Source organism: Somniosus microcephalus, chromosome 11, assembly GCF_052327205.1.
Source record: "Somniosus microcephalus isolate GS21.2 chromosome 11, FLI_Smic_1.0, whole genome shotgun sequence".
NCBI classification, from domain to species: domain Eukaryota; kingdom Metazoa; phylum Chordata; class Chondrichthyes; order Squaliformes; family Somniosidae; genus Somniosus; species Somniosus microcephalus.
This window is the reverse complement of record NC_140997.1, coordinates 212,536,372-212,562,907: the sequence shown is the minus strand read 5'-3', so window position 1 is coordinate 212,562,907 and position 26,536 is coordinate 212,536,372. Positions and strand designations below refer to the sequence as shown.

The window sequence follows — 26,536 nt, the reverse complement described above, 5'->3', positions numbered from 1 at the left end:
TATCGCCTTCGCATCACGTGCCTTGAACAAGGCCGACAGTAACTATGCGCAGATCCAGCGCGAGGCCTTGGGAATCATTTTTGGAATTCGAAAATTTCATCAGTACCTGTTTGGGAGAAGGTTCACACTCCTGACGGACCACCGTCCATTGACTTCAATTTTCGGGCCCCACACCGGAATTCCGTCTCTCGCTGCAAGCAGGATGCAAAGGTGGGCTTTACTGTTGTCAGGACACGCATACGACATCAAATATCGCAAATCAGACTTGCACGGCAACACAGACGGTCTCTCGAGGCTACCCTTGCCTGTTACTCCCCCAGAGCCTCGTCAGATAGACATTTTCTACTTTAGACAAGTGGAGGGAGCACCTGTCACTGCAGTTCAGGTGCGAAGGTACACCCGCAACGATCCAGTCCCATCTGAGGTAATGGTCGATGTCATTCGAGGGAGAGCTATAGGAGATTCTCCTCGTTTGAAACCTTATGTTTCAAAAAGAAATGAGCTCTCCGTCCAGGCAGGTTGTCTTCTTTGGGGACGCTGTGTCATCATTCCGCCACCTCTGAGGGAACCTATACTGCAACAACTTCGTACAGGCCACAGTGGGATGGTTCGGATGAAGGAAATGGCAAGAAGCTACTTCTGGTGGCCAGGTCTCGATGGGAATATTGAGGAGAAAGCCAAAACATGTTCCCCATGTCAAAGGGTCCGGAATGTTCCACAGCTGGCAACCCTACACCCCTGGGATTGGCCTGCAGAAGTGTGGCAGCGAGTACATGTGGACTTCGCCGGTCCTTTCGAAGAGAAGATGTTTATGGTGGTTGTAGATGCTCGTAGCAAGTGGCCGGTGGTCGCTGTGATGAGGTCTACCACGGCAGAGAAAACAATTGAGAAACTTGGTGAGATTTTCAGCCGTTATGGCTCACCGGAACAACTCATAAGTGACAACGGTCCACAGTTTGTATCACAGGAGTTTGCAACCTTCCTGCATGTGAATGGTGTCCAACACATCAGGTCTGCGCCCTATCATTCCTCTACTAATGGCCAGGCAGAAAGGTTCGTGCAAACTTTGAAGCACACCTTGAAGGCATCGCAAGGTCAGGGCTCAATCCACCAACGTCTGAACAGCTTCCTGTTGTCCTCCAGGAACGAGCCGCATGCCACAACCAAAACTTCCCCCGCTTCGCTCATGATGAAGAGGCAGTTGCGGACAAGTTTTGACTTACTCAAACCTCCAAGGGCAGAGCAGGTTGTCCATCGCCAACAACAAGCTCAAGTTGAAAAGAGAGAGAAAAGAGCCAAGGAGAGACGGTTTCATCCAGGAGAGCACGTCCTAGCTCGAAACTACAACACTGGACCGAAATGGGTTCCTGCTACGGCGATCGCGCAGATGGGCCCTGTGTCTTACATGGTTGAGACTGCTGAGGGCGTCGTCTGGAGAAGACACACAGATCAACTGTTGCTAGGAGCAGAGACAGCCACAGAGGCTCCAACGGCAGGTTGGCCTGAACTGTTTCCGGATGATACCGCAAACCAGCATCCCTTGCCACAGTGCTCTTCTCCAACACAGGAAGTCAAAGAGACTGTTCCACCTGTGCAAACTCCTGACTTTCAACTGACACAGGCACCTTCTCCATCTAGGCCTGTGTCAATGCCTACTGCTGTGGAAGCCAGCGATGACCGCCGGTATCCTGTCAGAGAGCGGCGGCCTCCAAGACGCTTGGATCTGTAGGCTTAGCGACTTACCCACAAGACTGGGGCAGAATAAACCCCAGGGTAAAGTCAGGGTTTGAGGCAGTCTACCTCTACCCTTGGTTAGTTGAGTGCATTGAAAGTAACTTACCTGTTGAGGAATAATGTGGACCTTCCATTTAAGAGGGGAGGAAATGTTATGTATTGTGTGTTCTCCTCCCACCTGTGGTGGCGCTGTCACAGGAGATAAATGGTTGGGTGTTCTCGGTTAAGTTTAGCTCTCTTTGTTCGGAACTTTCCAGAACTTCCTTTCCTTCCAATAAAGCACTTCATGTTTGAATCTCTGAGTTCTGAGTCCTAAATTGTGTCTAGGTAGAAAGGTACCGACACAACAGTGGCATCCTTGTGAGTTGTTTAGACTGTGTCCGTCATGGTTGTACAGTTCATATGTTGTGTGTAAGATGTGAGGTCTGAGAAAGTGAGGTTTGCAGTAGCGGTGAGATGAGGAAGTGCCTAATCTAGAGCGGTCTTTTGTCTCCACTAGTCCTATCACCATTATGTCTCGTTTTGAATACCTCTTAATGTTTGTTCTTCTCTTTTGTTCTCTCCCAGCCTGGCCTCTTAATCTATTTCATTTCCTGTGCTTCTTTAGTCTTGATAAAGGGTTTTCACCCGAAACATTGACTCTATTTTCTCTTCATGGATGTTGCCTGGCCTGCTGAGTTTTTCCAGCATTTTCTGTTGTGATTTCGGATTTCCAGCATCTGCAGTATTTTGCTATCGTGCAGAGAGAAAGAGGTGGACTGAAGTGTGTTATAGTGATTTTGGGAGAGTGAAGGGAAGCGGGGAGGGGAATATTGTGAGTAGCGAGGCTGCAGATGGTGCAAATACGAAGCAAGAGTTGTTGAGGTGATAGGCAAGATTCTTACTGTGAGAACTCTGGTAAGGTCATTGAACTTCTTTCAGCATTTCAGCCATTTCCTCGGAACTCAGTTCCTGGCATTAACTTTCTTGTCAATCTCTTGCCACTGGCACTGGTGGTGTTTCTTGGAGTGATTTCTGCCCCAAACAGGATCGGTCTCCTCCTGTCCACTACCTCCAATGCTGAATCAGAGAATTTGGTTGATCTCTCTGGACCTCGGGCTGACTCTAGCAGAGTGATTTTCAGCCAGTCCACTTTCTGCTGGTGGATCAGGGCACTGGCAACCTGCCCTGACTCGGTGGAGTCCAAGGGCTCGAACTTCCCAGGCCATGGAGGTGGGAATGGAGGCGTGTGGGGTGTTAAAATTGCAAAAAGTGGCGGGCGGGCCCAACCCCGCCTCCATCCCGCCTCCAAGCAATTTTCAAGAAATCGTGTTGACTGCTCCTGTCTCCGTCCCGCCTCCAAGAGGCGGGATAGGCCCTTAAGGCCCTTAACAAGCACTAAATTGCCTCTATTATCCCATTTTGAAAGGCCTTTGTGATTTTAATCCTTTTCCGACATGAAGCACGCCTGCTCTGAAACACGATGGTGAAACCTGGCGGGAGCACAATTGGATTGCTGACTATTAGGTGCGGCTCCACCATTAAATAGGATATTTGATCAGCCATTATTTGCAGGTGGCAGGACTTTGTTGTCTCAAGTCTGGGGGAACTTTTAGAAGGCATAACCACAGCTGTGGAAGTTTGGAGCCTGACACCCATCTCCAGCGTGACCTCCTGGGAAACCCCTCTTGCCACCTTGACTGAGCGCTTCCTCAACTGAGGCATATACCAGAAGCATGGGAGCCATTTATTTCCTTCCCTTCTGGACATCAGATGAGGACGAAGACCAGCCGCGGCACCAGCAGAACCATGAACAACAGCAGCACCAACATCAGCAGCAACAACAGGAGCGCCAGGGTCTCCAGAATCGTCGTGGTTTGCTTTGCGCTTCACAACATGGTACAGCATCATGGCTTGCAGATTCCTGAGGAGCAAGTGGCTCCTCACATATCCTCCTCAGATGAGGAGGAGGAGGAGGAGGTGGAGGAGGAGGTAGAGGAGGAAGTGGAGGAGGAGAGCAAAAACGAACATCTTGCAGAGGCCCATCAACCAGCGGCAGCAGTACGCGAGAACATTGCTGCCCGGAATGCAAGGAACGCACTCATCTTGGCCAGATTTGCTTAGCCTGGCCAATCAAGCACTTTTGCCTCGTAGCTTCTTACCAGAGCTTCGACAATGGCTAAGAACCAACAGATTCCTAACAATTTGACCACCATACTGACAATTGCAAGTAATCCTAAGCCCTCAATGTGGAAGTCCTATTAGCAAAATGACACATGCCACAACTGCAGCAGTAGCCATCAGATTTTTTATTTACAGTAACCATCTGATGGCTTTTTAACATTAAACATCAAATTTCACCCAAGTGACTACCCTTGTGACTATTTGTGCAGTATCTTTTTCTTACGCGTGCTCCTACGTGGTGCTTCCCCTGTGGCTTCAATAGATGTGGAGGCCCCTTGCTCACTTTCTTGCTGCTCCTGTCTCGACACCTTTGGCAGCCGTCCTCTGGGTTTGCGAACCTGTGAGGGCTCGCCAACAGTCTGCTGCTCCTGTGGCTGTGCAGGGGTTGAGACGCCGATTTCAGTTGGGTGTGGACTCTGGTGGGGCTCTGACCGAGGGCTCTGCAGTGGCATGGAAGTGTGAGCGCTTGGAGAGGAGCCCCCACTTCCTTGATGTCTGCCACCAACTTCCCTCTCATGGGTCAGGTCCCCCGCAGCGCTGGCAAGTGGCTTGAGAGCGCCTTGCTGCACATCAGGGGGATCATGGGGACCTGTATCTGCACTGGCAGTCCTACTCAGAAGGACTTCCATGAAGGTCAATAGATGACCATCGCTGCTCCAGAGATGTCATTCTATTCAGAACACTCACCATGTTTTCTGCACTCTGGCGACTTATCACCTGCATGGAGGTTGCCATCCTTTCCATGGTGATGCGTTCATGCACCATTGACTCCACAAAGGCTCTGCTCATGTTCGCAATGGACTCCTCCATTCGCTCCACACTCGCAGCGACCCTGGAGACAAAACCTGCCAGAGACTCCTGCATCTGTTCCTGGAGCTCCAGCACCGTTGATCTTGTGGATGGACCCAGAGGCAGAGGGTCGACATGCAGCTGAGCCAAGCTGGGAGAGTCCTGTACCTTCTGATGTAAAAAGACTACTGAGCACTTGGATTGAGTATAAAACAAGGCTTTAATCAACTGTTTCAAAACCATGAGATTTCTAGTTCCATCACTAGTTCCTGGTTACAGAAAAATCCTGAGCAAGCTGGGCCCACGCCTGAGTATTTATACTCCTTGGACGGCGCCACCAGCTGGCCGCCCAGTGTTACTTCATGAGTTATTTCTTCATGAATGATGAGATTCATGACATTCTTCCCGCCTGAAAGATTTGGGAAGTCCGATGACTTCCTTCTAGTGGATTAGGCGGACCACAAATAGGCGCAGTCTTTTAGATCTTCGCTTGTGGCTGGAAGGCACATCTCCTTGGACCGTGTCTTGGTCCCTGGGTCGCTTGGTCCGTACTGGTAGATTGATGGGACCCGTGTCGCCTTGATCGACCTGCGGAAGACTGGGGAGATCGTGACTCCGGGTGCGGGTCCCCACAGGCACAGAGCTGGCGTCATCTTGTTTGGTAGCCGGGGATTGACCGGCATCCTGGCTTCGGGTGGCCATCCCATGGGAAGCGCTCGGCTCCCCGAGTTGATCCAGTGGAGTAGCCGTCAGATCCCTTGATGTCCCAGGTAGGGCGTCATCCTCAAGGGAGCGCAGAGCGTCGGCATCATTACCATGGGTTCCTCTACCGGTTGGGTCCGTGGGACCGGTTGGACAGGGAGCCAGATCGCGGAGTGAAACGGTGGACTCCCGGCCATCAGGGTACTGCACGTGTGCGTACGTGGGATTTACGTCTGTTAGTTCCACCTCGTCAACGTGGCGATCGTTTTTGGAAGAACGGACGAATCTTCGGAGAAGCACAGGGCCGGGAGCTGCTAACCATGATGGTAGGGACGTCCCATGAGTGGAGCGACGCTGGAACCTGAAGAATCGCTCGTGAGGAGTGACATTGGTGGACGTAGAAAGAAGAGACCTGATGGAATGCAACGCGTCAGGGAGCATAGTTTCCCACTGCTGGTCTGGTAGGTTGCGTGACCCCAGTGCAAGACGAACAGCGTTCCAAATGATAGCGTTGTATCTCTCAACCTGTCCATCACTGATGGGATGATACGGTGTCGTTTTACTTGTGGCTATTCCCTGTTGGGAAAGATAACTTTTGAGTTCGCTTGACATGAAGGAGGAATCCCGATCAGAGTGGATGAAATTGGTCGTACCGCAAAGGGAAAAGACTTGATCGAGGTATTTGATCACTGTGGAAGTAAGCATATTGGGACAGGGGAAAGCAAAGGGAAAGCGTGAATATTCGTCCACCATAGTAAGTAAGTAGATGTTTTGCGCTGAGGAAGGCAATGGCCCTTTAAAGTCAGTGCTGAGTCGCTGCATTGGCTGCATAGCGTGTATGAGCGAGCCATCCGATGGACGGAATAATTGCGGTTTTAATTCCGCACAGATTCTATAGGTAGAGCAAGTTCGTTTCACATCTTCCGTAGAAAATGGGAGATTTTTAGATCGCACAAAGTGCAACATACGGGTAACGCCAGGATGGCATAAGTCAGTATGAAGGTCCGCAAGAGTCGAAGTTGACATAGAAGAGCAGAATGCACATGTGAGGGTATCTGGGGCCACATTCTCTTTGCCGGGTCGGTGTAATGATTAGTAACCTGTCATTCTGGAATGGTACACTAGGTGGTGCTGTATGTATATAAGAGTGGGCTACCCACGATGCACTAGGCTACCCACAAGGCAGCAGTCAAGATGGAGGCCTCTACAGATACTGTACCTAGTCCACATGTGCTCAATAAAGTGTCTAGCAAAAGCTAGCTGTTCTTAATAAAAACGACTAGTTATTAATGAACATAACATGGTACCAGGATTGGTAAGATCTGCTGAATATTGTGCAACGTGACATGGAGAATTTGAAGCCACCAGAGCATTTGAAACTCACAGGAAATGTCGACTACAATTGGCAGACTTTTAAACAACAATTCGAACTCTACATTGCTGCCATCGGGTACGGTATGAAGCCAGACGCAAGGAAAATAGCGTTGCTGCTCACGGCTGCAGGCCCACAGGTGATAGAGGTATTTAATACATTTGTATTTAATCCAGAGGAGAACAGAGAAAAATTAGACGATGTGCTAAAGAAATTTGATACACATTGTTCTCCCAAAACAAACAAAACCTATGAGAGGTATGTTTTCTGTTCTCGGACACAGCAGCAAAATGAGGCTTTTGATAGCTTTTTGACTGATCTGAAACTGAAAGCACAGACATCTAATTTCTCTGAGCTGAAATCATCCATGATTCGTGACCAGATTGTGTTTGGTATTCAGGATAAAAAGGTCAGGGAACGTCTGTTGAGAGAAACTGAACTGACATTGGAAAATGCTGTGAAAATATGCCAAGCTAGTGAGCTAGCTCGACAGCATGCGAAGACTTTCAGTGAAATTAAAAATGATGCGATTGTAGTAAGTGCTGCTGTCGGTGCTGTGTCCTATAAGGGGAAGAAACATGGGCAGAACAGAAATGAAAAGCAATCGGAGGAAGGAAATTTTAATTGTAAACGCTGTGGTTACAAACACCAGTTAAGACAATGCCCAGCGTTTGGAAAAATATGCACAAAATGTCATGGAAAGAATCACTTTGCCAAAAAATGCTTTTCAAAAGTAACAACAAAGAAAGGGCAACAAGTCAATATGATTGAGGACACTGATTTAAGTGAGACATTTTTTGTACGAATGGTGACATGTGGCAATGTCAAAAATGATACAGAAAATGTGCAGCCCTCAGATATGGACAATGCTGAACATAAAGTTAATGCAGTAAAAGAGGATAAATGGATGATCCCACTGCAGGTAAATGGAGCATTAGTTACATTGAAATTGGACATGGGGCAAAAGCAAACTTAATCAGTATGAGTGACATTAAAAACATGAAAGAAAAGCTCAAAATACAGAAAAAGTCAGTATTACTGAAGGACTGTAATGGACAGAAAATAGATAGCTTAGGTGTATGCAGACTTAAAGTGACAGTCAAAGACAAAGTGCATCATCTCATGTTTTCTGTTGTGGCTGAAGGACTTGATTCACTACTGGGTGACAAAGCTTGTGAGGACTTGGAACTGGTCAAGAGAGTATACCGTATAAACTGTGCCATAAACAGACCAGATGACTCAGTGGATTCTGTAGTAAATAATTTCCAGGATGTGTTCAAAGGATTTGGAGTTCTACCATTCACTTACAATGACCACACTAGGAGTCATCAGGAAAGTCGAAGAGCCAACAGACTGGGTTAACTCCATGGTATGTGTAAAGAAAAAGAACAATGATCTAAGAATATGCATGGATCCAAAGGACTTAAATGCAAACATAAAACGTGAACACTACCAGATTCCCAAGTGAGAAGAAATCACCAGTGAAATGTCAGGTGCCAGATACTTTACAAAGCTCGATGCCTCACAAGGATTTTGGCAACTAAAACTGGATGAAGAGAGCACCAAATACTGTACCTTCAACACACCATTTGGCAGGTATTGTTTCCTCAGAATGCCTTTCGGGATAATATCTGCATCTGAAGTCTTTCATAGAGCGATGGAACACATAATTGAAGGTCTGGAAGGAGTTCGGGTCTATGTTGATGACATCATCATCTGGGGCTCCACACTGAAAGAACACAATGAGAGACTGACTAAAGTGCTACAGAGCATACGCCGGAATGGACTGAAGCTCAACAAAGCCAAGTGTCAGTTTGGCGTCCAGGAAGTCACTTTCCTAGGAGATAATCTATCTGGTAAAGGAATAGAGCCAGATATGGAAAAAGTAAACGCCATACTCAAAATGCCCCGACCCACTGACAAAAAAGGAGTGCTACGCATCATGGGGATGATAAACTTCATTGGAAAGTTCATTCCTAACTTGTCAGCCAAGACAGCCTGTCTGCGAGACCTGCTACATAAAACAAATGAGTTCGCATGGACAGAAAGACATGAACAAGAGTGGATAAACCTCAAAACAGTGCTGACAACCACACCTGTACTCACCTTCTTTGACCCAACAAAAAGAATCAAAGTGTCAACGGATGCATCAAAAGATGGCCTAGGTGCGGTCTTGCTACAAGCAGAGGGTGAAGATTGGAAGCCTGTTGCCTATGCCTCCAGGTCTATGACTGATACTGAGTGTCGATATGCCCAGATTGAAAAGGAATGTCTAGGCTTGGTAGTTGGACTAGAAAAGTTTCATGGCTACATATATGGACTTCCCACCTTCACAGTTGAGACAGACCACAGCCCACTGGTTGCCATCATAAAAAAGAACCTGAATGAGATGTCTCCAAGGATTCAACGACTCATGATGAAGCTGCAAAGATATGACTTTGAACTGATCTACACACCAGGCAAATACATAGGCCTAGAAATTCAGTTCGGACGCTATTGCGGCGCTAAAGTCGGGCGCTCGGCAAATTTAGCGGCCGCCGGAAAGTGCAGGCGAGCTCGCCGAAATTCAGTAGATTTGGCCAACTTTTTGGCCGAGCGCTGCAATAGGCGTTGGAACCCTGTGTTCAGGCGCTAATCCGGCGATGCGGCCTGATAACGCAGATTCCGGGCGCAGCGCAGGTGCGATCATGTGGTGAGTGTCAGCAGACACCCTGACGCCGGCCAGCTCTTAAAGGGGGAAGGGTCAACTTTGACTGCAGCCACGCCCTGCATGCTGTAGCCCTGCAACTAGGCCTCAGGACTGGTTGTGTACCAAATCAACGCCTGGAGGTAATGGAGAGGGCCCGTGAAAGAGCCCAGCGGTTCTCTGACCATGCGCTGGGTGTGCTCCTTCGTGGGGTATGCAAGAGAAGACGGGTCGTGTGCCCGGCTAGTGGCAGGAAGGCTCCCAGGAGCCAGTTCAGGGAGGCGTGGACCAAAATTGCCCGGAGGGTCTCCTCCAACTCCGATGTTCCCAGGAGTGCGGACCAGTGCCGCAAGAAATACAATGACCTATGTCGGCTGGTCAAGGTGAGTACCCTTTCCAGTGTCCCCCTCATCCTTGCATGTGCACCTCCCATTAGGGCCAAAGGGACATCAAAGGTCTAATGCCCAGCCCTCCTGCCGCTGCAATGGCACTTGCATGTTAATCAATAGCTCTTTCTGCACTTATCACACTGTCCAAGCTATTCCACCATGGGAGGCCTCACACACAGCAACAGGGCACCACACTGTCCAAGCTATTCCACCATGGGAGGCCTCACACACAGCAACAGGGCACCACACTGTCCAAGCTATTCCACCATGGGAGGCCTCACACACAGCAACAGGGCACCACACTTTCCAAGCTATTCCACCATGGGAGGACTCACACACACCAACGGGGCACCACACTGTACTTAGACGCCCTCCTTTCTCTTGCAGGCCAAGCTGGCGAGGAACGCCAGGAGCCTGCATGTCGCTGGTGGAGGCCCTCGCGATTACCAGGAGCTAACGGTTCTGGAAGAGAGGGTGGCCCGACTCCTGTGTCACCCGGTGACTGGGCCTGTGGCGCTCGGCGACGCCGACCCTATACTGGAACCCACTGGTAAGGACAGGACCGGGTGCACCTCTCTCCTTGCCCTCGCGCATCAGATCTACATCCTTCCCCACTGGCCGAAAAATGCGCATAATGCACCAGTGCGGCCTCCCTCGCTGTCGGCCTGTCCTCACTCTAAAGCTACACTTGTGCCTTCCTGCTTTCAGCTGGTGAGGAGGAGGTGCTCCCTGAAGCCCAGACAGCCAGGCCCTCGGAGGAGGAGGACGTCGAGGAGCAGCAGGAAGGCGCCACCGCGGGGGACCCTCCTCCGCTCCAGGAGATGGCAATGAAGGGGAGACGTCTGGCGTGCCGGAGAGCCAGGGGGAGGCGGGGGAGGGGAGCCCCGAACCTGATCCCAGTGGCATGGACGCACGCGGCAAGGCTCCGGCGGCACGCCAGCCTTCTGCCCAGAGGGGGGAGGCGGTGGAGGGGAGGGCAGAACCTGCTCCCAGTGGCGTGGCCGCACGCGGCAAGGCTCCGGTGGCACGCCAGCCTTCTGGCCAGAGGGTGGAGGCGCCCTCCAGTCCGGACTCGGACGTCGCCCAGGAGGTGCGCCTCCTGGACGAGATGTCGGCGGCGTCGGAGCGGCGGCACGTCGAATTCATGGAGGTGGTGGCACAGATGCCTCACGCCATCGAAAGCCTCGCACAAAGTGTGGTGGCTTTCGGCCAATCCCAGGCCAGGGGGCTGGAGCAAATCGCAGCAGCGCACGCCAGGGGGGTGGAGCTCCTTGTGGCAGCGCATGAGAGGGGGGTGCAACAACTCGAGGCAGCGCAGCACGCCAGTCGCCAGCTGAGAGGTGCTGGGCAGACAATGACACTGCAGATGCGGGCACATGCCGGCGCAGTTGGGGCACTGACTTCTGCCACCCTTGCACTGGCGCGGAGGCATCGCCAGGCCAGCCGCCGCCCTGCTGCTGCACACCGGTCTGGCGACCAACAGTTTGGCGCGCTTGCTCCCCGGCCAGGCCGCCCGAGTGCACGTGTGTCTGGCGAGCAGCGCGCGCCTGGCATCGCCCACCTTGTCCCCATTGGTGCAGGCGAGCCTGCCACTCCCCCAGCCAGGGTGCAAGGAGCTGCTGCAGGCAGTGAAGAGGGCCACCCACAGCTGCAGCAGCCACCAGCCGGCCCCTCCCGGGCCCGCCCTCGTGTAGGCCGACCCCCAAGGGCATCTGGCGAGACACCTTGTCGCCCTGAAGATCCTTCCCCCAGCCTCGCCACAGCCTCACGGCCCAGCTTGAGGCGCAGCAGCAGGAGGGGCCGGGGCAAAAGACGGCTGTCGACGGACTCGCCCTCTCGCCACACCGAATAGAGTGTGGTGAGCGAGGGTTTGGGTGATGCGGGGGCTTCTGTTCTGGGGGGCATTATGTTGTTTGGTTTTATGGGGGTGTTTGTGTTGTGGGGGGGGCTTGTTTTTGTTAGGCCAGTGAGGAAGGCCATTTGGATGTTGATGTTTTGTTAGTCCTCCCCAGGTTTTGGGAGTGACAGAAGTTTGTGACTGTTTTTTGGGGGTCTTCTCTGTTTTGCTCTTCCATGTGGGAAGGGCCCTGAGGTTTTGAAATAAAGATGTTTATTTATTCACCATGTGCAGGTGTCATGTTTCAAGTGGTTGTTGGGTTAACCGGCTGAGGGCTTGCGGAGCGGCTGCCTTCAGCTGCGTTCAGTGGCCCAGGCCATTCCCTGACAGGGGGCCTAGAAGTGTCGAGCAATAAGCCCCCGGCGGACGGCCCTTGGACCTTGTCGCTCCCTTCTGGCCTGGTGCTCCTCCTCCTCAGGGTCCTCCTGCTCGTCCTCCTGAGGTGGTGGGCCAATGTCAGGTGGCAGTGCCTGAGTCCTGCGGATAGCCAGGTTGTGGAGCATGCAGCACACCACGACGAACTGGGAGACTCTATCCGGTGAATACTGAAGAGGCCCGCCCGAACGATCCAGGCAACGGAACCGTTGCTTGAGGACGCCTATCGTTTGCTCTATTAGGTTCCTTGTGGCTTGATGGCTTTCGTTGTATGCCAGCTCCGCTGGGGTCCTGGGCGCGCGGTGCGGGGTCATGAGCCATGTGCACAAAGGGTAGCCCTTGTCCCCGATAAGCCATCCCCTTGGTGGAGGCTGTGCCTGGAACATGTCAGCCACAGTAGTCTGGCGCAGGATAAAGGCATCGTGGCTGCTTCCTGGGAAGCGGGCATTGACAGCTAGGATGCGCTGCCTGTGGTCACACACCAGCTGCACATTTAGGGAATGGTAGCCCTTCCGGTTGCGGTATTGCTCGGCATTGTGGATAGGTGCCCGCATAGCCACATGCGTGCAGTCAATGGCGCCCTGCACCATGGGGAAGGCCGCGATCCTGGCAAATCCGACTGCACGCTGCTCCTGCTTGTGTTGGGTCATGGGGAAGGAGATGAATTGGTGCCTCCTCGCGAAAAGTGCTTCGGTGACCTGTCGGATGCAGCGATGCGCGGCGAACTGGGAGATGTTCGCAATGTCCCCAGCAGCGGCTTGGAAGGAGCCGCTTGCATAAAAGCTGAGAGCCACCGTGACCTTCACTTCCACCGAGAGAGACGCCCTGGACATGAGCTGTGGCTGCAAATCTGCGTGAAGCAGCTGGCAGATCTCTCCAACCACCTCCCTTTTGAAGCGCAGCCTCTTAACACAATGCGCCGCAGTCATGGTGAGATATGAGACCTGCTCCCGGTATTGCCTGACTGGGTAAGGCCTACGTTGGCGACGCCTAATGGCCCCTCTGCATCTAGGCATGCCTGGCCCTCTCTCAAAGCGTCTGCGAGCCCTTCGCACAAAATGTAGCAACTGAGGGTTGGCCCCCCATGCAGCCCCCATTACAAAGTTCCAAACAGCAAAATCACAAGGATGCAAATGTCAAAGCACTGGCTAGAAGCCAAAAATACCTCTCCTATGGTGTCCGAAATCAGTAATCTCTGTGCCTTGCTCTCTGTGCAGAAATCCAAAGCAGTAAAGTCATTGCAGCGAAATGGCTGGCTTTTATGGGTGAGTGGATGTGCCCTTTAATTAGCGCTCCCCGAATCCCACAGGGCCTCTGTTGAGTTCCATTTCACAGTTCTTAGCAGCGCCACGCCCACATCGGCCGGGCGCCACTGAATTTCCGGTTTGGGGCGCACAAACGGCGTTGCACGACGGAATGACGTCATAAGATGCGCGCGCAGCTGAGCGGGCGCTAACACTTTGCGCCGGCGCTAAAGCCCAGCTGAATTTCGGCGTAGGCGCAGATCCGGCGGTGCCCGGCCGCTAAGTGGATAGCGCCGGAAATCTGGCGCTAACGGCTGGCGCAAACAGCTGAATTTCTAGGCCATAGTGTTAGCAGATGCACTATCCCGAGCACCCACAATGAGTCATGTGAGCTCTACTGAAGAAGACATGGATGTTCATGTGAGTATGGTCACTGCTGCGCTGCCCGTGTCAGACACAAAATCAAAGCAAATAGCAGAAGAAACAGTAAAAGATACAGTATTACAAACAGTAATAGAGAACATTCATCATGGTTGGCCAAAAGGTTCCTGTCCAAAATATTTTCACATAAGGTCAGAATTGAGTGTCGCAAGTGGACTATTACTAAAACAGAACAGAATAGTCACTCCACAGGCTCTACGTCAAGACATGCTCAAAAGGATTCACGAGGGACACCTCGGAATTGAAAAATGCAAAAGGAGAGCAAGAGACACTGTTTATTAGCCTGGCATAAATAAGGACATTGAGAACATGATAGGCATATGTGAGACATGTCAGCAACACCAAAACAAACAAGCAAAGGAACCAATGATAGTAGCTGACATACCAACAGCACCATGGCAAAAGGTTGGTATGGACCTTTTTCATTTAAATGGTAAAGACTATCTAATATTGATTGACTACTATTCTAACTATCCTGAGATGGCACTGCTCTCAAGCACCACAGCAAGCAGTGTCATAATGCATGTGAAATCCATCTTCGCCAGACATGGAATTCCCAGGATTGCCGTTAGCGACAATGGTCCGTGCTTCAACTGTAAGGAGTGGCAACAGTTTGCAGCACATTATGACTTTCAACACATCACATCCAGTCCTCTGTATGCTCAGTTGAATGGTAAGGCAGAGAAAGGTGTTCAAGTTCTCAAGCAGCTACTGAAGAAAGCGACAGAAAGCAAGTCTGATCCTTATCTCGCCCTGCTGAGCTACCGAGCCTCACCTTTAGACTTTGGTTCTTCAACTGCTGAACTCCTAATGGGTCGCAAGTTGCGTACCATGCTACCCTGCTGTGCAAAAGAAAGGCAGAGTAAGGAACTGAGACAGAGACTTCAACTGTTAAAGCTGAAACAGAAATCATACTATGACAAGTCATCCAAAACTCTGAAACCATTGACAAGGGATGATGTTGTCAGGATTGAGGAGCCAGATGTATGGAACAGGAAAGCTACAGTTCTTGAGGAAGTAGGACCAAGGTCATACACTGTTAGAACTGAGGAAGGACAGATTCTCAGGAGGAACCGCCGTTCCCTCCTAAAAACACAAGAGACTATCGAAGAGCAAATCGATGACAATGCCGCAACTGAATCTTGTCACTCACCACCAGAACAATCTAACACAAATACACATACAGGCTCTCATGAAAACACATCAGACTTACCTGTGCTGAGAAGATCCACACGTGAAGTAAAAAAGCCTGATAGACTTAATCTTTGAGTACAAAGAAAATTACATTGAAAATGGATTGACTGTTGAAAATGTTTATGTTGTTATTGATTGATATTGATTGATACTGATTTTGTTTAACCTCAAAGAAAGGGGGATGTAATGATCAGTAACCTGTCATTCTGGAATGGTACACTAGGTGGTGCTGTATGTATATAAGAGTGGGCTGCCCACGATGCACTAGGCTACCCACAAGGCAGCAGTCAAGATGGAGGCCTCTACAGATACTGTACCTAGTCCACATGTGCTCAATAAAGTGTCTAGCAAAAGCTAGCTTTTCTTAATAAAAATGACTAGTTATTAATGAACATAACAGTCGGTAATGTATAGTGTAGCCAAAGGCGGCCAATTCCATCCTCCAGAGTTGTATTTTGTTATTGTTGATCTTAGTGCATTTCCGGTTATCCAGCATAAAGGCCACGGGGCGCTGATCGGTTATAAGCGTGAAATGGCGATGAGCGAGAAAATGACTCCATTTACGTACTGATTCGATGATAGCCGTAGCCTTCTTCTTGACAGGAGAATAATGGAGCTCGCTACCCTGCAACGTTCTGGACAGAAATGCAACGGGTCGACAAACTTGATTCAAGGTAGCCGAGATCGCCACCTCCGATGCATCGCACTCGACCACGAAAGGAAGATTTTCATCGATGGAACGAAGCGTGGCTTTTTCCAGTTGTCGCTTGAGGAGGTTGAAAGCTGAAATAGCCGTTGCCTCCAACGGAAATGACTTTGCGTGAAGCAGGGGCTGGATCTTGTCAGAGAAGTGTTATCCACTTCGCATAATAGGTGAACATGCCGAGTGCCTGACGAAGAGAGCTGAGATTCGTAGGGGGAGGGAGCTCCTGAAGCGGACGAAGTTTGATGACACCATTGCCCACCCAGTAGCCAAGGATGTTGACTGATGGTACTGATTTCACAGATTTGGACTCATTTAAGGTTAAGTTGCGATGACGGAGAATGTCAAAAAATTTCTGGAGGTTGGCATCATGCTCCTTCTGGTCATGACCAGCAATGGTGATATTATCCAGATATGGAAAAGTGTCCGTTAAGTTCTCCTGTTTGACTAGGCTATCCATTGCCATTGAAAGACAGCCACCCCATTGGTGACCCCAAATGGAAGGTGACAAAACTGATAAAGCCGACCATTGGCCTCAAAGGCTGTATAATTTTTGTCAGAGTCTTTTAACATTACTTGATGGTATGCGCTTTTTAAATCCATAGTTGAAAATACCTTGTAGTTGGCAAGGTTATTGACCATGTCATCGATGCGTGGTAGTGGGCAGGCATCCAGGTCAGTATACTGGTTAATAGTTTGTGAGTAATCGATGCAAAGACGTTTCTTGTGTTGCTTCAGAGTATTTTTTAACAATGACGACTTGAGCCCGCCAGCAAGATGAACATGGCTCAATGATACCATCAGCTGGAAGGCGAGAGATTTCTGCCTTGATAAAGGATCGATTATCTTGGCTGAAACGTCGTGATTTAGTGATTATGGGCTTACATCGGGGGGGAAAGATTGGCAAACAAGGAGGGCTCATCGAGCGAAGCCGCCGAAAGCGCACAAAACGGTACTTTGGAAATAGTAAGCTCCGGCTTTGACCCTCCAAACTCGAAAGTGAGTCTTTTGTGTTGTTTCTGGAAATCCTGTCCCAGGAGCACATCACTGCATAGGTTTTTGAGCACCCCGAGCCGGGTGGAGAAATAAGTGCGGCCATTGAGAATAAGGTCGACAAGACAAAAGCCGGAAGAGTTGGTGGTCAGTGTCGTCAGAGCCATTGCAATTTCCCTGTCCGAGGGGTAAATATGCAGTTTTAACTTACTGACAGCCCGCTCACTAATGAAGCTGTCAGAGCTGCATGAGTCGATTAGTGCGCTCAAAATGTGTCCATTTACCGAAACCTTCGTGGCTGCATGAGACAGACTTTGGGGAAAAACAGCTGTGATGGGAGGAGGGGCAGTTTTACCCTTGACAGCTGTAACCTTAGCAGTGGTTCTTAGGGGAGGAGCAGTTTTATAGATTGCAGCTGTAACCTTAGTAGTGGCTCTTGGGGGAGGAGCAGTTTTATAGATAGTACCTACAAAACTAACAGGGGCTCTCGACCGGTATACCTTAGAAAAGTGGCCTTTCTTACTAACAGAGGCTCTTGACTGGCATACCTTAGAAAAGTGACCTTTCTTACTGCAATGATTGCAGGTTGCGTTACGAGCAGGACAAAATTTCCAATAGTGGAATGCACCTCCACAGAAGAAACACTTCCTTCCAGATTTCCAAGATGCCGCTAGGGCAGGGTCATCATCAGTGAAGGCTTCTAGGGTAGGGTTGTCATCCGCTAGGTTAGAGTTATCAACAGTGACGGCTTCCGCCCAAGACCTATCGAAGGAGTCATTAAAAGTGATAGCAGCAGCCCGTGCACATGGTAAAAGATAGGTATCTGCATTCCTCTTTGCTAAGTCCAGGGAACATGCCTGGTCATAGGCAGCCTGTAACTCAAGGGTTTTATTCTCCAACAGCACGGTGGCATAGTGGTTAGCACTGTTGCCTCACAGCGCCAGGGACCCGGGTTCGAATCCGGCCTCGGGTGACTGTCTGTGTGGAGTTTGCACATTCTCCCCGTGTTTGCGTGGGTTTCCTCCGGGTGCTCTGGTTTCCTCCCACAGTCCAAAGATGTGCAGGTTAGGTTGATTGGCTATGATAAATTGACCCTTAGTGTTAGGGGGATTAAATACGTGGGGTTACGGGGATAGGGTGGGATATGTGTTGGTGTAGGGGTTACGGGGATCGGGTGGGATATGTGTCGGTGCAGGCGCGATGGGCTGAAATGGCCTCTATCTGCACTGTGGGGTTTCTGTGATTTCTGTGAGATGCTGGCGTATGAAGGGAGACGTAATTCCGTTAATAAAAGAATCACGAATTAGCTCCTTCTGGTACTGCTCAGCTGTGACCGCTTTGAGATTACAATCCTTGCTGAGCCTGCAAAGCTTTTGAAGGAGTTCGTCAAGTGATTCCCCGGGTTGTTGTCGAGTAGTGGCCAGTAGATGCCGAGCAAAAATTTTGTTTGGAGCCTTAACATATAGTCGCTGTAATATTAGGATAGCGGAGTCGATATAGTCAAACACACGAGGAGATACATAATTGGCAAGTATCTCTAATTTATCAGGAACATTCTCACCACACACCCTGAGGAAGTTGCTGAAGGTACAATACCAGTGTTTCCATACCTTAGCAGTTGTAGGTGAATTCGGGTCCAGGTCAAGACGGGTGGGTCTGAGTAGTTTGTCCATGATGGATTGATTACTACGTTGGAGTTCCCTTCTACAGTTGAAGTCGTAGCTGGCTGTTCCCGAAATTACTCAGAGTGTGGAGCCGATACACAGTTGATTAAATTGATGTAAAAAGACTACTGAGCACTTGGTTTGAGTATAAAACAAGGCTTTAATCAACTGTTTCACAACCATGAGATTTCTAGTTCCTGGTTACAGAAACATCCTGAGCAAGCTGGGCCCACGCCCGAGTATTTATACTCCTTGGACAGCGCCACCAGCTGGCCACCCAGTGTTACTTCATGAATTATTTCTTCATGAATGATGAGATTCTTGACACCTACCAACTAGGACTCTCCACTGCTGTCCCTGTCTGCACAATCTGCTGATGCTCACTTGTGAGCTGTGATACACCAAGTGACAACACTACTCTATCTCGCGAAGGCACTACCGAGGTGTGAGTGTCTGCACTGGTGCTGGGTGCGCTGAATTCTGCTGACGCTGCGACCTCAGAGGTTGCAGCTTCCTCTGAGGAGTCTGGATGCTCAGGCTCCTCCTCCTGGCTAGTGGGAATGGGTGCTTGCGATGGTCCTGTGGGGGAGTAAAAGAAACAGTCAGAGATGTGATGCCAAGGTTACATGCACATTGCATATTGCAGATGATCATAAGTCCATCTGTTAGAGCTTCAGAATCATTATCAGCGACTCATGCAATGTCAACGAGAGAAAGGGAAAACTATTCTGTCACCAGCTTGCTGTGATGCACCCGTCTGTCCGTCCCCCACTTGCGCATCGTCCTCCACTCCCAGGATCTCCAGGGCCGCCTCCTCCCAGGGGGTGAGCTGGGCTACTGAGGGTGGCCCTCCTCCTGTCCTCATTCTTTCCCTCTTATTGTGAGCTCTCTTTTCCTGCAATGAGGGAGACAAGTGGAGTTTGAGTGAGAATGAAGGAGTGAGTGTAGAGAATCCATAGCATAGATGCTTAGAAGGAGACAAAGATGGAGTGAGGTGTGTGTTGTAAGTTGTTTTCATAGCATCACAGTGATAGGGAGTCTGAGGGCTGCATAGTCGAATAGTTAGGTGAATGTGACCATAGAGATAGGGAATGGGTAAGGGTGCATGGGTGTCAGTGTCAAGTGGGATGTGGAGGAAGAGATTGCTAAAGCGGAGTGCTGGTGAGGAGAGGCAATGGGGATCAGATTGAGGGTGATGGGAAAGTCATACTCACTTTTCCAGTGCGCAGGTCATGAAACCTCTTCCTGCATTGAAGCCATTTTCTGCGGGTTATCGACAAAGAGTTGACCTCCTGGGCCATCTGGATCCACACAGCCTTGGTCTGCTGGGGAGGCTTCTTCCTCCCTGAAAAAGGGAAGAGCACCTCTTTATTGGCTCTTGCTCCCTCCACTAAAGCTTGCAGGGCAGCGTCATCAAACCTGGGAGCAGACCTAGGTCTCTCGCTGGTCATTCTGCCTCCAGGTCCCTCTAACATGAAAGGCCAAAAGGTTGGCAGTCTGCAGAAGAAGCAAGGCTTGTTGCAGACCTTAAATGCAGCAGCAATGATGACGTCATCGGAGGTGAGTTTCAGACTGAAAAAACTAATTGGGCCATGGGTTCCCACACGCTGGAACTTAATTGCCCACTTAAGTTAAAATCGCATCATTGTCCCACATCGATTTAGAATCGGGTGGCTAACACGAAAAGCAGATTACACGACCCCAGCCTGCCCCAGTGACAAAATCGAGCCCCAGGTCTTTGGATGTGGGCGCACTTACGACCTGTTTTGCTACACTTTGGAATTTTATTCCAGAGAAAATTTCTTGATTGTTAAAAACAGGTAGTCAACTGATGCTTTAACGTCTGAAATTTAGTTGCCCAACTTAATTTTGGTACCCCACCAGCCTCCACATTCAACGGATCATCCTCCGCCATTTCCGCCACCTCCAACGTGATCCCACCACCAAACGCACCTTCCCCTCACCTCCCCTTTCAGCATTCCGAAGGGACCACTCACTCCGTGACACCCTGGTCCACTCCTCAATCACCCCTAACAGCCCTTCCCCTTCACCTGGCTCCTTCCCATGCAAGCGCAGGAGATGCAACACCTGCCCTTTTACCTCCTCCCTTCCCACTGTCCAGGGCCCCAAACACCCCTTCCAGGTGAAACAGCGATTTACTTGTACTTCTTGCAATTCAGTATACTGTATTCGCTGCTCACGATGCGGTCTCCTCTACATTGGGGAGACCAAACACAGATTGGGCGACCGCTTTGCGGAACACCTCCGTTCAGTCCGTAAGGATGACCCTGAGCTTCCGGTCGCCTGTCACTTTAATTTTCTGCTTCACTCCCACTCTGATCTCTCTGTCCTCGGCCTCTTACACTGCTCCAATGACGCTCAACGTAAGCTCGAGGAACAGCACCTCATCTTTTGATTAGGCACTTTGCAGCCTTCTGGAAAGCCTTTCAGACTATAACCCCTGCCCCCATTTTTCAGGCTGTTTATGATTTCGCCATCCCCATTTGCAACATTTAATCTCTCCTGCCTCCTGCCCTAGCACAGAATGTTCCTTCCTCCCCTCCCCTCCCCCTCCCCCTTTCCCTGCCTCTGCGCCTGCTTAAATCTGTTACATCTCTAGCTTTTTCCAGTTCTGATGAAGGGTCACAGGCCTGAAGTGTTAACTCTGTTTCTCTGTCCACGGATGCTGCCTGGCCTGCTGAGTGCTTCCAGCATCTTCGGTTGTTATTTTATATGTTGGTAGCATGGCACAACCAGGTAAAATTCTACCCCAGACTGCAAAATGTTCAAAGACAAGGTGATATTTTCTTTTGTTACAGGAACAAATATAAATGGTCCTATGCTAGAAGCAGTAAAACTTCTGGACAAGGCCCATCAAGAAAAACAACTGCCTGAAAGAAGTGTCTGCATGATTATTTTGTTAACTGATGGTGCTCCAAATGAAGGTTAGTAAAAATAAATGTATTGGCCCAGAAAATCGGGTCTCCACGGGTGAGTACGCACGGGGTACTCACTCGTAGGCCCAATGGAAGTGCCGGTTTCCTGCATGCACTGCGCATGCGCGGGAAACCGGCACTTCCGTTCCCCTGAACGAAGGGGTTCAGAGTTCGAACGCGTGCGCAGGAGAGGCTGCGCGTGCGCATCGAACTTAGTTTTTTTTTACAGGTTTTCCCGGGAGGGTAAGTCTCCAGAATTTACACATTTAAAAAGCAGGCATAAGGCCTGCTTTTTACAAGGTAAGTGGTGAATTAATTAAAATTAAAACATTTTTTCCACAGGTTTATTATTTTTAAATACTTTAAAGCAAGGTAAGTTTATTTTTAGCCCCATTAGAAAATAAAATTATTTTTTTCAAGAATTTAAATTATTGTTTAAAATTTCATGTAATTTATAGTTTATTTAAAAAATGTGATTTAAAAAAAAAAATATTTGAAGATTTAGTGATGTTTTGGGGCTGTAGTATTTATAAGTTTTGACAGCTCTTCCTGTCAATTTTATGAATGGAGCATTCCCTACTCCGATTGGCTCCCCATGGCCCACGTGATCCCAGGGGACGCATCGAACTAACTGCGCCCCTGGGATATGCAAGCACTGTGCGCCGGCAGCTGGAGCAGGCCCCGGATCGGAATTTCACGGGGGCCCACAGCTCAACGGCCGGCGCGCAAGGTAAGTGCAGGTCGGAGGCTTGCACCCGCGGGAAGCCCCCGACCCAAATTAATCTCTGTGTTGTGAAAGTCTGTCTAACTGAACTAAAGCTCAAAACTGGACAGGGACAAGGCCGGCCTGAGATGGGCGATATCGGGGCTTGTGTTCTGATGCTTCCTTTGGTGCTGATGAAAAATCGTTTGAAAACATAATTAAATTTCAGAACCAATACATTCAGATACTATTATGTACTATTACAAAAAAATTTAGCTGTCCAAGAGAAGCTAAACCATTTCTGAAGTATACGTCACATGCAATACCTGTATCAGTGATCAAAGTACTTTAATACAAGACTTAGTCATTCTATAAATAGGACCTAAACTACTGCTAATGTAGCCACAAGTCAAACCTTCTGCCCTTCCTAATTGAACCCCTCATCAAGTCTGTGAAAAAAAGGCATGACTGAATAATTATTTATTTTGTCTTAGGCTTGTAGCATGTTGCATCTAAGAACTGTGTTCATTAAATGAATGTTTCCAAAATAAATTATGTTTGTTTATTTTTATTACAGGGGAATCAAACCCAACAAAAATCCAGAATAATGTTAAAAATGCCGTAAAGGGCAGGTGCAACGTGTACTGCCTTGGGTTTGGTTATGATGTTCAGTTCAATTTTCTGGAGAAAATGGCACTGGATAATAACGGTGTAGCGCGGCGAATTTATGAGGATTCAGATGCTCCCTTACAGCTCCAGGTAAAATGGTTATTAGATGCTTACAGATATTGGCTCACTTACTATGGCCCAGAATTTCCTCAGAGCTGCTCCCACTGCTGCTGTAACTTCACTGTAAGTGCAGCGGAAACCCTGTTGATGTTTGTGAACTGGATTTCCACCGCACTTCCGGCAAAGTTATAATGAGGGAGCGGGAGCATCTTTGGGTTATATAAGACATGTCCAAACAATTCTCCTAGGTATGCACCAGGAGGGCTTCCTTTGACTCATATGCAAAGTCCAGAACCTGGTTGTCAGACAAAAGAGGAAAAGATTGCAAGGAGAGAAGACCCTGGCCTACAATCTGTTGCTCAGTACCCTGCAGTGATTGTGCTGTTGTCAGGAGATTTGGAAAAGCACTCACATATATTATGGTAAATCATGCTGCTTATCATGCTATTTGTAAGTAGTTATCAACTATTTGTAAGTAGTTGTCTGCCTAGCATGGGCTCCAACCTATGCTTGTAGTTGCTGGATAACTAACTAGAGACTACCTAAACAAAGATGGTCTGTTTGTCTCCTACTCATTTACCTGGTTGGTGCTCCCCACTTTCTGTATTCTGGCTTCATGTGGTGCTTTCCACTTCTGGCCTGCTCTACTACCATCTGCTGTCCTTCTGTCATCCAACCTGGCCTGGTTTGCTCCACCATTGCTCACTCCACTGCCGCCTCTGTGATCTCCTCCGCCATTTGACCTGTGATCTCCTGTGCTGTCCACTCTCCAAAGTTGGCTCTACAGATTATTACAATGTTTTGAACTTCCCAATCCCTGAGAATTGGTAAAAGATGCTCTCTGGTTGGTGGAAAAAGCTGTTCATTCATTGGTCTAAGTCTACCAGTGAGAAGTCTTTTCCAATCCTCTTGGCCCGGAAAGTTCAAAAGGTTGAAGCCAACAATAAAAAAAACATGCACACAAATAGAAAACATCCAGTCTGAGGATTAAAATGCTGGATAATGAGAATTCACTGCTCGGGTCTACAACTCTCCTGTTTTCTGGGGTCATATCGTACTATTCCTATGTGCTAACAATTATACATTCCTTTACTACCTGAGAGAAAGACAGACAGAGATACTGAACTCAATTACACATTTCCGAGACATTCATCACGTTGAACTATTGTTCTGTTGCTTTCTAATATCTGGTTGTCAAAAACATTTGGGTATAACATACCAAGGAAGCTGTGAGTGTTCAGCTGAGGTACAGTCAAAAAAGTGCTCGAGTTGGTCAGCTAAAGTATTTATCATTACTTTGCCACGGGGATGGTACTATGATTGATTTTTGGTGTGACTATCCATGACTTCTTCAAAATGATTCCCCAGTGGACAGAGTAAACGTACTGTCTGGCTGCTGGGCTTTTGTGGAAGCTTTTTGGGATTCAGGTGGCCTTGAACTTCCTTCTGCTGATTCAGCCATGTTTAGTACTGCTATAGCTGGCTGATTCTGCACACTTTCTGGAACATCTACTGTCGCTTGGGTGCTCTTCTTTGAATAATACCATAGGAGGTTTTACATCCACCTGAACAGACAGATCAGGCTTCAAATTTACAACTCATTTGAAAGATAAGTCAAAATTCAGGACTTTGAACCAGACTTCCTCTATGTTACTTCAATAATGGTGTAGTCTCATCCAGGATTTCCCTTCTTTGAGTGAAAGTTTTCTGCTGTCCTTGGACAACTAACTAGAGACTACCTAAGCAAAGATGGTCTGTTTGTCTCCTACTAATTTACGTGGTTTGTGCTCCCCACTTTCTGTATTCTGGCTTCATGTGGTGCTCTCCACTTCTGGCCTGCTCTACTACCATCTGCTGTTATTCTGTCGTCCAACCCGGCCTGGTTTGCTCCACCAGTGCTTGTTCCACTGCCGCCTCTGTGATCTCAGTCACAAATACACAGAGAGGAAAAAGTTATTCAACCATCGGCAACCATTCAGAACATATATCAAAATAAACAAACACTGCAAAATTTTATGTGTAAAGCACACTTGTCACACACGCTCTACACAGCTAGGCTATGTTAGAAGGATTTGCTGCGTAAGGCCATTTATAACATTTCAGTATGACAGCAGTTTCACTTCTAAGTTGCAGCTTGTATTTGTGTGCTTCTGCAGTACGGCCATACATGGTAAACACCCAAAGAGCTGTAAGATAAGAATGCTTTGATTGGGACAGCACTAGTAGAGTAACAGATTATGAGGAAAGAATTTGTGGCGTGCATACTTGGGGCAGTTACTTGGCATAAGAAGTCTCTGCGTAGTCTTACCTTGGCAGCTTTCTCCAGGTCTGCCACCTTCTTTCAAACTTGGAGCCAGGGCCTCAGGGATTCATAGCAGTATTCATCCTGTCAACTATTTCTTTCCAAGCTACAAGTCTTTTCTGTGGAGGGTGCACACCAGTGCCACATAGAACAGCCCACCTTTCCCTCACTCCCGGCAGCATGAATCTCAGTGCTGCATCAGTAAATTGAGAAGCCTCCACTGACCAGGAATTCTGCAGCTCACAGCACCTTCCCTTGTGTTGCAGACAAGAACACAGGTATTTGGCTGCTGTAGTCCTTTAAATGATCATCAGCCATGAACATTCCATTATCAAGCCTACTGTGTGGTTGAGAGCAGAAACTGAGTAGAAAATACTTGCAAATCCTCAATATCAGGAGTAAATGGTCTTGCAAGTGCAGTCTGACCTCAGTTTGTGCTTGAATGGGAATTTCCAGGCTAAAGACTTATCAATATTATAATTATTTAGAAAGATTGTGAAACTATTTAAGTATTTTTTTTTCACAGGGTTTTTATGAAGAAGTGGCGAATCCCTTGCTTTTGGATATTGAATTACAATATCCAGGGAATGCCATTTCAGAATTAACTCAGGCTAATTTTAAACAGTATTACGATGGGTCTGAAATTGTAGTGGCTGGCAAGATTACAGACGATAATTTGGATTTACTCATAGCGGAGGTCTTTGCTCAAACTGTAAGTACTCTCTATCGGTTATTCCAAATCATTTATATACATTTTGGATCAATCATAGAATACAGTATTACAGTGCAGTAGGAAATTATTTCGCCCATTGTGCCTGTACTGGCTCTTTGAAAAAGCTATCCACTTAATCCAATTTCCCTCCAGTTTTCTCAGACTTTTTCAAAAATGATCTCTTTCAATTAAGTATCTACTTTTCGTTTAAATAATACTCTGATGGATTCTGCTTCCACCACTTTTTCCAGGAGCTGTCAGGTTGTCCTAACAACCATCCTAACGAAAATCTAGAATCATAGACTGATACAGCACAGTAGGTCGTTCGGCCCATCGTGCCTGTGACAGCTATTTTAAAGAGCTATCCAATTAGTCGCACTCCCCTGCTCTTTCCTCATAGCCGAGCAAAGTTTTCCTTTTCAACTATTTATCCAATTCCCCTTTGAAAGTTATTATTGAATCTGCTTTCTCCACCATTTCAGGCAGTGCAATCTAGATCATAACAACTCGCTGCGTAAAAAGTGTTATCCTCATGTCGCCTCTGGTTCTTTTTCCAATTACTTTAAAAGCGTGTGCTCTGGTTACCAACCCTTCTGTCACTGGCAACAATTTCTCCTTACTTACTCTATCAAAACCCTTTAACATTTTGAAACTCTCTATCAAATATCCTCTTAACCTTCTCTGCTCTGAGAACAACTCTAATCTCTCCACATAACTGAAGTCTTTCATCCATGGTACCATTCCAGTAAAGCTCCTCTGCATCCTCCCTAAGGCCTTGACATCCTTCCTAAAATGTGGTGCCCAGAAT

The 26,536-nt window shown here is 48.5% G+C and overlaps 1 protein-coding gene across 2 annotated transcripts in view; it reads left to right on the top strand.

Moving 5' to 3' along the window:
- itih3a.1 (inter-alpha-trypsin inhibitor heavy chain 3a, tandem duplicate 1) overlaps positions 1-26,536 on the top strand; it is an 82,762-nt gene that overhangs the window by 22,212 nt on the left and 34,014 nt on the right. For both annotated transcript variants that reach the window (XM_086001860.1, XM_086001861.1), the window contains 3 exons: positions 21,166-21,291; positions 22,563-22,744; positions 25,543-25,728. In XM_086001860.1, the coding sequence (XP_085857986.1) occupies positions 21,166-21,291; positions 22,563-22,744; positions 25,543-25,728 (494 nt within the window). The remainder of the gene's footprint in view (positions 1-21,165; positions 21,292-22,562; positions 22,745-25,542; positions 25,729-26,536) is intronic.